This window comes from Rhinoraja longicauda, chromosome 1 (assembly GCF_053455715.1).
Source record: "Rhinoraja longicauda isolate Sanriku21f chromosome 1, sRhiLon1.1, whole genome shotgun sequence".
Classification (NCBI taxonomy): Eukaryota; Metazoa; Chordata; class Chondrichthyes; order Rajiformes; family Arhynchobatidae; genus Rhinoraja; species Rhinoraja longicauda.
Genome location: NC_135953.1, coordinates 105828721 through 105844493, shown reverse-complemented (window position 1 = coordinate 105844493; position 15773 = coordinate 105828721). Strand labels below are relative to the sequence as shown.

Sequence of the window (15773 nt, the reverse complement as noted above, 5' to 3'; positions counted from 1 at the left end):
AAAGTGGGATAACATAGGACTACTGTAGTTTGAACGGATGATTGATAATCAGTGTCGACTTGGTGGGCCGCAAGGCATGTTTCTAAAAATTAAAACGAAAAGAAACTAAACAAAAAGTGCAACTAGTTTAACTCAGCTGCTCTTTCGCAATTCTGTTTATCATTGAATTTGCTTATAATTTCTGTAATTATTTAAAATATTGAGAGCCTACTCAAACATTCATCTCATCAGTTGACTGTCATACAGTATATTGCAGATGGGCACTTGGCACACTTCAGCTGATGTGTTCCAATTTAATTGTTTAAGCATCCTTCATAAGATTCAAAGGACTGAAGGCCTGCACAATTCATCCAACATGTATCTTTATTAATGTAATTCAGTTGCTATCTAGTTTGTGCAGCTTTTTAAAAATAAACAAGTGTGTGCCTCGATGAAGAAATGCATGGATATGCACATCGTATTTATGAAGCCACCCATTGACAATATTACTAATTTATTTGTGCACAATAAACTGTTTGTGAAATGCTCATTATTTTAAATGTATGGCTGAATTTTGCAAATGCATTTTGCAATATTTCGAGCTTGGTGAACTGTTGACAGGAGTTTGTGGCTTGGTGGCAGATGGTATCAGGTAGGGTAATTTATGACATTGAATGCACTGTTGGATGTCATGACTAGCTAAAGGTTAAATGAACCAGTTCAACTCCTTGCTTGGTTTTGAATCTTGAGCTTGTTTGTTGGTCTTAAATTGACAGGCCAGGTTTAAGAATGAGAATGCACCAGTATCTTTGCCTTATCCAGATTAAGAAAAATTGGAGCTAGTGATTAATTATCATTATATTTAAATATTTTAAAATGGTGTTTCAATCACTCAACAATATCAATTTGTCCAGGTGTGTATAAAGTTATTTATATGTTGGTATCTTTAACAAGTGTTACCTTCCTTTTAACTATCTTGTCCTTGTATTCTAGCAGTTTTTGGAAAAACATTTAAAGCACATGGGCCAGGTGCCAAAAAGACTAATATCTATGTTCAGATGATGTTTGATTTTTAAATGTCAGCTATGGGCTGCTGATTTTGGTGAACAAGCCTATTCCATTTTCAGCTTAGCCAATACTTTGTGCTTAACATTTTATTTAAATTCATAGTAATTTATTACCTGGGCATCTGAGATTGGGAATTTGCCCAGAAGTGTATTTATTGCAATATAAAATGAAAAGTTTAATGTTTTAATTTACTGCCAGAGGCAAGCTTCAGTGTTCTGATTTAAATGAAGATAATGTTAAGGCTAGATTCATATTATGATCCCAAAAAGGGCTCCTCAGCTATTCAAAAGTTTGCCAAGTGCTGATACTGGAGCAGTATGTCCAAAATCCTGAGTTAGCTGCTTGAATTTGCAGTAGTGGATGCCAGTTCTGTGACATTTGCCACTGGACTTCCACTAGCCGAAGGCTAAATAGGCTCAAAGGAACAATCTGAGGTACTCTGTAATCTGTGCAAACAAAGACCATGTGTAAAAAGAATGCATATCACAAAAAGAAAGGAAGATATTTCTCCCATGATTCTCAAACGCCTCAATTCTTCTGCATGTCATGGTATAAAGGCATTTTATACTTTCATTAAAAATAAGAACATCGTCAAAGGAAGGGTAAGGACCATTCAAGGACCTTGTAATAAGCATTTCGTAATAACCCCGTAGTAAGCCCTGGTTATAAGAAACAAGATCACAGTGATAATTTGCGATTAGAGTTTGACTTGTGATCTGTTGAAACATGTTATGTGATATGTGTGTTGAGCCCCATCCTTTACTCCCTCTACACTCACGACTGCGCCCCCACCCATCCCACCAACACCATCATCAAGTTCGCGGATGACACGACTGTGGTTGGACTCATCTCAGAAGGAGATGAGACAGCCTATAGGGATGAAATCCAAAGGCTGGCAGCATGGTGTTCAGTGAACAATCTGGTCCTGAACTCCTCCAAAACAAAGGAACTTATAATTGACTTTAGGAAAACCAGTGGAGATTACGACCCACTCTACATCAATGGGGTCTGTGTGGAAAGGGTACCAGCTTTCAGGTTCCTGGGTACGCACATCGCAGAGGATCTCACCTGGTCTACCAACACCATCACCACAGTAAAGAAGGCACAGCAGAGACTCCACTTCCTGAGGATCCTCAGGAAAACCAACCTGCAGGAGAAGCTCATGTTGTCCTTCTATCGCTGCTCCATCGAGAGTGTGCTGGCATACTGTATAACCACATGGTATGCCAGCTGCTCAGAAAAGGACAGGAAGGCCCTTCAGAGGGTCATCACGACGGCCCAGAAAATCATCGGCTGCTCACTGCCCTCCCTGGAGCACCTGTTCAGCCTACGCTGCCTCAGTAGAGCAGGCAAAATAATAAAAGATCCATCCCACCCCGGCCACCGTCTGTTTGTTCATCTGCCCTCTGGTCGACGTTTCAGGTCGATAAAATCCCGAACAAACAGACTTAAGAACAGTTTTTACCCCAGGGCCATACGAGAACTGAACACTACCTTTGCACTAGGCAACACTAAAAAATCTTTGTACTTAACATAATTGTATTTATGTATTTATTTGTTTTTGCATTTATTGCATATATGTTTGTACGCACCGTCAGGATTGGCTATTTTTTAATTTCGTTGTACTCGTTGCAATGACAATAAATGAATATTATTATTATTATTATTATTATTATTATTAATGTGCAATATTTGTGCAGGCAGTTATCTTTTAGATAACTTGGATACAGTCAGTTAACTGCTTGATAATGAGTAGTTATGGCACAGCCTTGATATTAATGGCTTACTTGCTGAAACCTTTAAATGTTAAGTGACGTTGCTCTCCCACACTGTCCCGCCTTTCTTTTAACCTGGATCTAGATCTAAATCTACTTGTACTTTCTCCCCCTTAGAATGTTATTGGTTGGTATAAGTTCAGACGTAACACAAATCAGACCATGACATTCCGAGAACGTCTCCTTCACAGGACCCTGCAGAAGCACCTGAAAAACCAACAGCTGGTGTTCTTTCTCCTTACAACCAAGTTAAGCAGAGAGAATGGCTCCACACATAATCTGGAGTACACGCTTTTTAACCCACAAGAAAGGTGAGCCATGCCACATTTCTTTAAACAATATTGTCAGCTACTGCAACCCTGAGCATTATGATGTGAACAATATTTATTTTCTAGTCCATTTTCCAATAATGCTTAAAGCTAATGTTTATCTTTCTCCCCCCAACTGTAGTTTTGTTCAGCCCATACCCATATCTGTGACCAATCTAGGAATGTCTGAACAGCAAGACTACAAAGCATTTTCTGGACCCAGTAGTGCTGAGGGCTATTGTCGAGCAATGAAGAAACACAGGTAGAAAACTCAGCTGGTCTTCCCTCGCTGTTATATTAACTGGACCTGACACAGTGGACTCTGACCAGTATCCCAGACTACCACAGCCTTTGTTTTGGAGTGGGAGGGGAATGGATAGACGCAGGGGCCTTTCCTCTTACTAATGAGAATGCATTCTGTACCAGTTCTGATTTGCTAGGTACTGCCCTGAGACATTTTGACTGAAATGCACTTCAAGGATATTTGCTTACGGGTGGATAGGTTTTTGCTACACGGTGTGCCATTGATGAACCGGAAGTCGTATTGCTGCCATCTGCTGGATATAGGTCATTCTGACATTTTAAAGATTTGGATTTACCAAATAACTTTGTGGTTTTAAAATGTTGAAACATGACAGGTTTAAATAAAATGGAAAGTTACACCATGGTAAATATTTTAGATTACTAAGAGCAGGTGGAAATGCTGAGTTGAAGTCAGCCACTTGAGGGATCAAGTAACATACTTCTTCTCATAATAATAATAATAATAATATTTCACAAAATGCTGGAGTAACTCAGCAGGTCAGGCATAATCATATCATATCATATATATACAGCCGGAAACAGGCCTTTTCGGCCCTCCAAGTCCGTGCCGCCCAGTGATCCCCGTACATTAACACTATCCTACACCCACTAGGGACAATTTTTACATTTACCCAGCCAATTAACCTACATACCTGTACGTCTTTCTCAGGAGAGAAGGAATGGGTGACGTTTCGGGTCGAGACCCTTCCTCAGACTGATGTCAGGGGGGTGGGACAAAGGAAGGATATAGGCGGAGACAGGAATATAGAGGGAGAACTGGGGAGGGGAAGAGAGGGACAGAGGAACTATCTAAAGTTGGAGAAGTCAATGTTCATACCGCTGGGCTGTAAGCTGCCCAAGCGAAATATGAGGTGCTGTTCCTCCAATTTCCGGTGGGCCTCACTGGCACTGGAGGAGGCCCATGACAGAAAGGTCAGACTGGGAGGGGGAGTTGAAGTGCTCAGCCACCGGGAGATCAGGTTGGTTAAGGCGGACTGAACGAAGATGTTGAGTGAAACGATCGCCGAGCCTGCGTTTGGTTTCACCGATGTAAAGAAGTTGACATCTAGAGCAGCGGATACAATAGATGAGGTTGGAGGAGGTGCAGGTGAACCTCTGTCTCACCTGGAAAGACTGTTTGGGTCCTTGGATGGATTTGAGGGGGGAGGTAAAGGAACAGGTGTTGCATATATTAATATATTCATAATAATATATTCCTTTATTCGTCCCACACTGGGGAAATTTACAGTGTTACAGCAGCAAAGTGGATAGCAAGAGAGCAAGAGAAGGGAAATATTTAACAAGAACATGAGGGGCAACTTTCACACTGACGGTGGTGGGTATGTTGAACAAACTGCTAGAGTGGGTAGTTGAGCTATATTATAACAACATTAAAAATACATTTTGACAGGTACATGGATTGGAAAGGTTTAGATGGGAAAGGGTCAAACATGGGCAAGTGGGACTAGCATAGATGAGGCATTTTGGTCAGCATTGGCAATTTCGGCCACAAGGCCTGTTTCCTTGCTGTATGACTCTGGCTATATAAGTTCCATTCTTATGCCTGTTTTGCACCACATATGATCTTACACCATGATACTACATTCTTGCATTTCCCTTGCTTCAATTTATCTTGGATTTGAATATTGAAAAGCAAAACCCTGCAGTGCTGCAAAATTGACATAAAATAAAATAAGAAATATGCTGATAATGTTCAAGTCAGGCAGAATCTGTGGAGAGAGGAACAAAGTGAATGCTTGCAAGTTGATGACCTTCATCATTTCTGAAAGCCTTGTTCATACCCCAAACTGGGAGCATGTACTGTTTCCTTTTTTTTAAATCTTGGCTAGCATTGAAAGGGTTCAAAGCTGTACATTTCAATGGGATAAACTTTTATTCTTCTAAATTCTCTTCTTTATAGGCATCCTAAATTCTCTAATTTGTCAGTTTAGTTGCTCCTCATGGGACAATGCCCCATCTGTGGAATTGTTCTAGGGCACCTACATTGCACTTCCTCTATGGCCAGCATATCCTTCTTTGGATAAAGTGACCAGATAAGGAGGGTGGACAATATTTCAGGTGCTAAATCATCAGGGTCTTGAACAGTTGCAATGATGTGTTGTATCATAGAATATGGGGATTATGCAGGAAAATAAGGTTGTAGTTGAAGATCTTGATGACTAGTGGAGCCAGCCTAAGGAACTGAATAGCTCCCATCCTATTTATGTTTTTTTATGACAAAACAGTAATGCAGTGTTACATTTACAGAAAATAAATGTAGTAATCCATACTTGAGAAATTAAATTCTATCTCCTGCATTGAGGATACATACAGGAGAAACATTACACACAGTTAAAGTAACTTAACCCATACAAAGTCAATTCTTTATCAAATATTGTAACAACCTTCTATAAAACTGAATTCAAGTCAAGTCTTTATTTGTCACATACACATACAAGATGTGCAGTGAAATGAAAGTGGCAATGCCTGCGGATTGTGCTAAAACTACAAACAGAATATAATTTTTTTTTAATAAGACACGACACAAAAAAATAAATTAATACAGTAAATTAGTCCCTGGTGATATAAGAGTCAGCATGGATTTACAAAGGGGAAATCATGCTTGACAAATCTACTGGAATTTTTTGAGGATGTAACTAGGAAAATTGACAAGGGAGAGTCAGTGGATGTGGTGTACCTCGACTTTCAGAAAGCCTTCGACAAGGTCCCACACAGGAGATTAGTGGGCAAAATTAGGGCACATGGTATTGGGGGTAGGGTACTGACATGGATAGAAAATTGGTTGACAGACAGAAAGCAAAGAGTGGGGATAAATGGGTCCCTTTCGGAATGGGAGGCAGTGACCAGTGGGGTACCGCAAGGTTCGGTGCTGGGACCCCAGCTATTTACGATATACATTAATGACTTGGACGAAGGGATTAAAAGTACCATTAGCAAATTTGCAGATGATACTAAGCTGGGGGGTAGTGTGAATTGTGAGGAAGATGCAATAAGGCTGCAGGGTGACTTGGACAGGTTGTGTGAGTGGGCGGATACATGGCAGATGCAGTTTAATGTAGATAAGTGTGAGGTTATTCACTTTGGAAATAAGAATAGAAAGGCAGATTATTATCTGAATGGTGTCAAGTTAGGAGGAGGGGGAGTTCAAAGAGATCTGGGTGTCCTAGTGCATCAGTCAATGAAAGGAAGCATGCAGGTACAGCAGGCAGTGAAGAAAGCCAATGGAATGTTGGCCTTCGTAACAAGAGGAGTTGAGTATAGGAGCAAAGAGGTCCTTCTACAGTTGTACCGGGCCCTGGTGAGACCGCACCTGGAGTACTGTGTGCAGTTTTGGTCTCCAAATTTGAGGAAGGATATTCTTGCTATGGAGGGCGTGCAGCGTAGGTTCACTAGGTTAATTCCCGGAATGGCGGGACTGTCGTATGTTGAAAGGCTGGAGCGATTGGGCTTGTATACACTGGAATTTAGAAGGATGAGGGGGGATCTTATTGAAACATACAAGATAATTAGGGGATTGGACACATTAGAGGCAGGAAACATGTTCCCAATGTTGGGGGAGTCCAGAACAAGGGGCCACAGTTTAAGAATAAGGGGTAGGCCATTTAGAACGGAGATGAGGAAGAACTTTTTCAGTCAGAGAGTGGTGAAGGTGTGGAATTCTCTGCCTCAGAAGGCAGTGGAGGCCAGTTCGTTGGATGCTTTCAAGAGAGAGCTGGATAGAGCTCTTAAGGATAGCGGAGTGAGAAGGCAGGAACGGGGTACTGATTGAGAGTGATCAGCCATGATCGCATTGAATGGCGGTGCTGGCTCGAAGGGCTGAATGGCCTACTCCTGCACCTATTGTCCTGATGGCCTGTGGGAAGAAACTCTGTCGCATCCTCTCTGTTTTCACAGCGTGACAGTGGAGGCGTTTGCCTGACTGTAGCAGCTGGAACAGTCCGTTGCTGGGGTGGTAGGGGTCCCCCATAATGTTGCTGGTGCTGGATCTGCACCTCCTGATGTATAGGTCCTGCAGGGGGGCAAGTGTAGTTCCCATAGTGCGTTCAGCCGAACGCACTACTCTCCGCAGAGCCTTCCTGTCCTGGGCAGAGCTGTTCCCAAACCAGATTGAGATGTTGCCGGACAAGATGCTTTCTACAGCCCCAGAGTAGAAGCACTGAAGGATCCTCAGAGAGACTCTGAATTTCCTCAGCTATCTGAGGTGTTAAAGGCGCTGCCTTGCTGGATAAGCGAGTCCCTTATTTGATATCATTGAACAATGTCTCAAACATGGGAAAGAAGATGATAATTAAAATATAACGCATTGAACAAAGCAATATAATATGACATGAGAAAAAGTTATGCAGAGAAGATGTATACCCTACTATGATTTCTCCTGATCGACATGTAGATAGACAGGATAGTGGATAATTTGTTTCCCTGTAATAAATGGTCTGTTGCAATAAATTGATACATTACAATAGACATTGGTATTGATTAGTGGAATGATTTTGTGCATATGGTTTATTAGATTATTCAAGAAATTAATAACGGTTGATGTTAACATTAGTTGTCTGTTGGTCCAAGATTCTAGATGATTTAATAGATGTGGCATTTTGAGCATTTCCCTTTTTGGTTTAGGAGAGATACAGGCTAATAATATACATTAAGATGCTCTTATTGATTTAAATTTAGTACATAAGGTTTTGATCAATGTTTTCAAATCTGAATTACAATCATAAACTGGGAGCAAACTTAATGGTTAATATCAATTTCCCATAAACCAAATCAGTTTCAAAATTGATTTTATTAGTGCACTCTAAAAACATATTCAGAATATTAAAATGTCTTCCATTTATTGAGCAAGGCAAGTGTTTTCCCCAAAGAAATTGATGCAATGAATAATGATTTAAAAAGTGAAACCGGAGCCATATTAAAAACTATTTATTTGATATCATGTTACATTTGGAAATCTATTTGAATTCACTGGTCAATGTATTCTTTCAATATTGATTGTAAATAAACATTGTATGTAGATTAATAATTAACTAAGTTTTACTAGTGTATCTTCAGTGTCTCTTCTGGAAGATGGAAAAGTTGACCTTCAGTGAGCTAAAGAGTGGTGATAACATACTCGAGTCTTAGTGAAAGCATAGCCCTATACTCAACCAAACATAGTTCAATGCTGGGCAGCAAAGTTACTGTTTATGTCATAATGATTACAGTAAACAACATTTTAATGAAAGTTATCAGTTACTAAGCCTGGGACAGTGACTGAGGTAGACCTAAATAATGCAGATGTCAGATACTTAGATTGGTGAAAGCATTTCCCCGGGCAAGTAATGCTATTTGTTCAAAGATCCTCAATTCTGAAATAAAAGACTTAACTTATCTTATAAATTCAATTGTAAAATGGAAATGAAAAGATGAATAAGATAACTGAAAAGAGCATAAATTTATTTAACTTTTTTTTAAACTCCTCAGACTCACATTTTTTGATCAGGAAGGATCCTTAAAAGAGGTTCAGAGAATTAAATGCATGTATAATACACTGCAAGAGGAACTGAAGGTAACTGGAATGTATACCGTACATTTGTTCAAATCTATTGTTCTGATATCGGCATTTTGCATTTCACTCTAATAATAGACTTTCTCCGTGGTTATTGTTTAGCAACATTCTGGCTGATTCAACATTCTCATACCTTCAATGTCTTAAAATTTGCCTGTAAATTGTTAACTTGCATGAGTTTTGCCAATTTTTTCATAATTTGAGATGGAATTATTTGAAGTTTGTGTAGGATTAACAGGGCATTAAAAATCTCTTGATATTCATATTAATTATTTGGTGATTGTAATCTTAATACCAGAGAACAGCTGAATACATTTTCTCCTTCCCAATCTTTTAAATCAGCAATGCTATTATTTCAAGAAAAATAGCAGGATAGGAGTGACGTCTCAAGTTGTCAAAGGAAGTTGTTACTGCTATGATCCAAACATTAGTAAAAACAAAGAATCGGAGAGACCTAAATGAAGAATGACTCTGAAGAAGGGCATCATCCTGAAACGTCACCTATTCATTTTATCCAGAGATGCTGTCTGACCCACTGAGTCACTCCAGCTTTTTGTGTCTATCTTCAGTTTAAACTAGCATCTGCAGTTCTTTCCTATACATATTCAGTTTCTTCAGTATATTCCACCATTCATTGAGATTGTAATTGATATATGTATTAGTTACTGTTTCTATTTTAATTGCTATTTCTTTGATATCATTACCATCAGTGATTCCAGGGCTATCAAAGGTTTACCTTTGACGTTAATTGATCTAACATTTACTTTTTTTTTCTGGACACATTCCTCGTTTTTATTACCATTTGCAATAAGTGCTTTTCTCAAAGTCCTGGCTCTTGTCCCACACATCTCCTTTAAACTTTGCCCTTCTCACATTAAAGCTATTCCCTCTAGTCTTTGACATTTCCTCCCCCCCCCCCCCCCCCCCGGGGAAAAATGTTTTGACTGTCTACCATTTCTATGTTGCTCATAACTTCTAGTACTTCTATCAGGTCTCCTCTCCAACCACCAGAGAAACCAACTCCAAGTTTGTACAACCTCTCCTGATAGGTAAATTCTGGTAAAGTGGAAAAAAATAGTGAAAGAAAGTACCATCTAAGTATACCGATGCGCCAAAACATTATGACCACTGACAGATGAAGTGAATAACATTTATTATCTCTCTGTCCCTCTCAACCCTTCCCCTTCCCAGATCTCCCTCTATCTTCCCGTCTCCACCTATATCCTTCCTGTGTCCTGCCCCCCTGACATCAGTCTGAAGAAGGGTCTCGACCCGAAACATCGCCCATTCTTTCTCTCCCGAGATGCTGCCTGACCTGCTGAGTTACTCCAGCATTTTGTGAATAAAAACATTGATTATATTGTTACAATGGCTCCTGTCAAGGGGTGGAATATATTAGGCAGCAAGTGAACAGCCAGTTCTTGAAGTTCATGTGTTGGATGCAGGAGAAATGGGCAGGAGTAAAGACCTGAGCGACTTTTGACAAGAGCCAAATTGTTATGACCAGATGACTGTGTCAGAGTATCTCTGAAACGGCAAGGCTTGTGGGATGCTCCCGGTGAGTACCTACCAACAGTGGTCCGAGCGGCACAAACCGGCAACAGGATGTTGGGCGCCCAAGGCTCATCGATGCGCAAGGGCAACGAAGGCTATCCCGTCCAGCCCAAACTGACAGAAGGTCTACTGTGGCACGTCACAGAAAATTTTAATGGTGGTCACGGGAGGAATGTGTCACAATTCACAGTGCATCTCACACTGCTGTGTATGGGGCTGCGTAGCCGTCCACCGTCCAAAACGCCTACATTGGGAGCGTCGGAACTGGACCTTGGAGCAGTGGAAGAAGGTTGCCTGGTCCGATGAGTCCCGTTTTCTTTTAGATCACGTGGATGGCCGTGTACGTGTGCGCCGTTTACTTGGGGAAGTGATGGCACCAGGAAGACGACAAGCCAGTGGAGGAAGTGTGATGCTCTGGGCAATGTTCTGCTGGGAAACCCTGGGTCCAGCCATTCATGTGGATGTCAATTTGACACATGTCACCTACCTAAACGTCGTTGCAGACCAGGTACACCCCTTCATGGCAATGCTATTCCCTGATGGCAGTGGCCTCTTTCAGCAGGATAATGCACCCTGCCACACTGCACACATTGTTCGGGAATGATTTGAGGAACATGATGAAGTGTTCACTGTGTTGCCCTGGCCTCCAAATTCTCCAGATCTCAATCCGATTGAGCATCTGTGGGATGTGCTGGATCGACAAGTCTGATCCACGGCGGCTCCACCTCGCAACTTACAGGACTTGAAGGATTTGCTGCCAATGTTTTGGTGCCAGATACGACAAGACACCTTCAGGGGTCTTGTAGAGTCCATGCCTCGGCGGGTTGGCGATGTTTTGGTGGCACACGGAGGGTGGTCATAATGTTTTGGCTCATCAGTGTATGTTGTTGATGTGCAGTAAGTCAAAAGCATGGGCTGGTACACTTCCTGGGTTCATAACATCAATTAGTAAACCCAATAAAATGTTGATATCCAAAGAAAACACAAGGATTGTGTTATATTGTGAGGTAAAAACTGAGTAGATATTGACACAGACTGGCAGACAACCAGAGCCGTGGCCAATCTGCCAAGTGATGTGCCATGTGCTTCTCTTCGCTGTTCAACCAGGAGATGGCTTTGCCATGGAACTAAATGAGGACATAGGGAATTGCACTGGGACTAGTACTTCCACCTGTTGCTTGATGTGAGCGCTTCCTGTTCACATTTCTGTGGTCCTTATCAGCCCAAAACTGAAAAAATACTGTCAAAACATAGAGTGGATTATTTGTCACTAATGTTTTTTTTAATGTATGCAGACTGCAAATCATTACGATGCACTACTAGTAATTCTGTTAGGATTTCAAAAGCATAAAACCTTGAGTGACTTGGGCATTTTTTCACGCACAAGAAACAAGTTGCCGGAGAAGATGGTAGAGGCAGATACAAAGTTTATCAGGAATCTATACAGGTACTTGGATAGGAAAGGTGTAGAAGGATATGGGTCTAATGCAGTGAAATAGGATTTGTGTAGATAGGCATCATGGTTGGCAAGGATGAGGTGGACCAAAAGGGCCCATTTCTGTACCGACCAAATCAATGATTTATTCACAAAATGCTGGAGTAACTCAGCAGGTCAGGCAGCATCTCGGGAGAGAAGGAATGGGTGACGTTTCGGGTCGAGACCCTTCTTCAGACCAAATCAATGATTCTGTTTTATGCTTGTCACCTGATTAGTGAAAGAGAAAAGTTATCAACTCCAAAAATGCCTTGGGTTACATCTGCAAGTTGGAAGTCCTTCCATTATTTTTCACTTGCATATTGGGAAGAAGCTGTAACAAGGACCAAGTGCAGCAGGAGGTAGTTCTAACGCAATGAGTTATGGTCGATAATATATTCTGTAAAAAATTAATAATGCACATTCAATTATAATTTTAAAAAGTAAATTGGAAAGATGAAGCACATGCTGTGGTGAAAGATCAGAGAGGTAATGACTAAGTAGATAATCTTTAAAAGACCTAGCGTTATAGACCAAATATATTCTGGGAGGTCTTGGGTCTACTGATGAAAGGTCATCCACTTGAAATATTAACTCTGCTTTCTCCACTTATTTGCATGATCTGCTGAGCATTTAAAGGTTTTTTTTCAGATTTCCGGCATCTGCAATTTTCTTTTTGCCTCTAGATCTGTTTGTTCAATGTTTCCATTGAATATATCCTCCCACTTCATGACTTTTCTCCCAGAAGTTACTCCATGTTATCCGCATTAATGTGCAACTTTCATATATCAACTCTTTCACGAATCTGTTTCTCTTATATCTGTTAGTGCTATGCCAAACCTCTTGTACCAATAGAAATTGTTTTCATAAAACATTTAATTAGATTTTTTCCACAGATGTGACTAGTTTTTGTTAATCATAAGACCAATAATGGCTTTTTGTTCAGGCTGCTTTCCTGCTCCCACACTGCCCATCTATCATTACCAGGACAGCCCTTCATTCTTACGAAGCCCTGATTCATATCAGTCCGATTACAACAAAATGATGCATACCTCCACCTCCTTGGTCCATTTAAAGATGAATATTTCTATGATAGTTTGAGGTTCAACTCTGCCTCTAGGTTTCATGACTTGGAAGCAGAATTGTGCCATTTGAAAGACTTCACCAGCAGGAGTAGGAGACCAAGAGTAGAATTCAAACAGACCATTATGTACGTGTGTAGAAAGGAATTGCAGATGCTGGTTTGTACCGAAGATAGACACAAAATGCCGGATTAACAAGTCAGGCCGCATCTCTGGAGAAAAAGGATGGATGATATTTTGGGCCGGGGCCATTCTTCAGACTGAAAGTAGGGGGAAGGGAAGTGGAGGTAAGAAAAGGCCAGAACAAAGCAGGGAAAAGCTCCATGTCATGGCGGACGCAGAACTCATTGAGTTGGGGGCAGTGGGGTTGCTCAACAGTTTGGGTTAAAATGGTCGTGGAGCCGGAGAGCTCCAACTTTAGAGAGCTCCAACTTTGGAAAGTTGGTCCAACTTTAGATAGTTCCTCTGTCCCTCTCTTCCCCTACCCAGATCTCCCACTGTCTTCCTGTCTCCACCCATATCCTTCCTTTGTCCCACCCCCCTGACATCAGTCTGAAGAAGGGTCTCGACCCGAAACGTCACCCATTCCTTCTCTCCTGAGATGCTGCCTGACCTGCTGAGTTACTCCAGCATTTTGTGAATAAATACCTTTAATTTGTACCAGCATCTGCAGTTATTTTCTTACACTTCTTCAAAGTAGGCATACCTTGAGATTTTGCAGTGAAGCAGACAAAGTGTGTCAGAAGGAACTGCGGATGCTGCTTTATACTGAAAATAGACACAAAATGCTGGAGTAACTCAGCGGGTCTGGCAGCATCAAACACAAAAGTGCATTATGTACCATTTAGAGACAATAAGAAAGACTTTGGTGCCAGTATCTTCATCACTCGTGAGAAGGTCCACTATGTTGTTTATAGGGTATAATTGTCGAAGCAAGACTTGTTGAATTTATTTTTTTTGGAATAGAAATGCATTTTATAGCCTGGGACTGGGGTAATAGGGTCAACAATTTCATCCCAAGACTTTCAATGTATGTATTGAATAAGTTCCTTATTATTATTACTTACATTCTCACTTGGTCACAGAACACTTGCTTAAAGGTACAGGAGAGTGAACGGTCAGTGGAATGTTTACTTGCTGATGTACGAGGACTGAGGGAGAAGGTATCGGAGAAGAAAAGGTTGTGCACAGTGATTCAAGGTATGAACCTCTTGTGTGATCAGTAATTATTTTCATAAAACAGTACTTGCATAAATGCATTTATAAGAGGACACCAATATTTCTTTACCTTAGACCTAGGGTAAATTTAATGAACCAAATTAATGGCCACGAGTAGAATTTAGAATGAAGATCCAGGAACACAAACTAATATTTGAACATGTTATTGTAGAAGAGGGGTATGTCACATTCCTTGATAATAACTCATGATAACTTATTCATAATCTGAGTTCAAACATTTCAAAGAGTTTATGCATTGTCACAGAAAACTTAAAAGCCACAAAAAGACAATGATTGTACTTGCATCAACAACCATGAAGACCATCTATGAAGATATTAAATATCCTCATGGGATATTCATAGGATATAGCCAAAACAAAATCTGGAAAAGCTTGGAACAATGAGCAAGTCAAGGAGAGAAAAAACGGTGCCTTTCATTTTTGATTAAGGTTCTTGACCCAAAACATTGGTTCTATTTCTTTCCCCACCACATCTGCTATATCTGCCAAAATGCTACTAGTATGAAGGTTATGGAGAGGGTACAGAAGAGGTTTACCAGGATGCTGCCTGGTTTAGAGGGTATTAACTGTAAGGAGAGGTTGAGGGAAGACCTGATCGAAGTATATAAAATTGAGAGGCATAGATAGGGTGGACACTCGGAACCTTTTTTCCAGTGTGGAAATGTCAAAGACTTTGAGGTCAGAGGGGAAGGAGGAGATTAAAGGAGATGTGGGCAGGTTGTTTACAGAGAAGGGTGGTGGTGCCTGGAACATACTGCCAGGTGTAGTGGTGAAGCAGATAGGATAGTGGTGTTTAAGAGGCTCTTGTATAGAACATGAATATTGCAGGGAATAAAGGGATATGAATCACGTGCAGGCACAGGAAATGTCAAAAGGTTATCATTTAAAGATCAGACATTTAATTTGGTATCATGGAAACACAAGGAACTGCAGGTGCTGATTTATAGTGTTAGTTTTAGAAATAGTGTGGAAATTATCCTTATCATCTTTCACCTTATCAATTGGATATGTGGAATCATGTACAACGCCATTCTGAGCATGGAATGGCCCCTCTTCATGTCTAAGTAATGGCAGGCTCCTTAATATCTACGTTCAGGGACAGTAGAAGTGGGTATGCTCCTGAGTGGGGGTTCCTAAAACTTGATAATTCAATGTTAATACCTTTTAGGTTGTAAACTGTCCAAGTGGAATATGAGGCACAGTTCCCCGGGTTTGCGTGTGGCCTCACTCTGACAATGCAGGCAACCCAGGACCGAAAGATCGGTCAGAAATTTGCCACTAATTATATCCATCTGCTTTAAAAGGCACTATCATAATTATAACATGTTTTGACATACCAATGTAGAAATTTATAATGTATACGTATAGAATTATAAAATTTAAAATATAAACCAGATTGTGTCATCATGTTATGATCTAATTG

At 40.6% G+C, this 15773-nt stretch overlaps 1 protein-coding gene across 1 annotated transcript in view; it reads left to right on the top strand.

The window, feature by feature from the left end:
- The window catches only part of abraxas1 (abraxas 1, BRCA1 A complex subunit), a 35892-nt gene that overhangs the window by 13462 nt on the left and 6657 nt on the right, over positions 1-15773 (top strand). Inside the window, exons 5-8 of the mRNA XM_078404043.1 lie at positions 2940-3133; positions 3273-3392; positions 8918-9002; positions 14198-14312. Of these exons, the coding sequence (XP_078260169.1) occupies positions 2940-3133; positions 3273-3392; positions 8918-9002; positions 14198-14312 (514 nt within the window). The remainder of the gene's footprint in view (positions 1-2939; positions 3134-3272; positions 3393-8917; positions 9003-14197; positions 14313-15773) is intronic.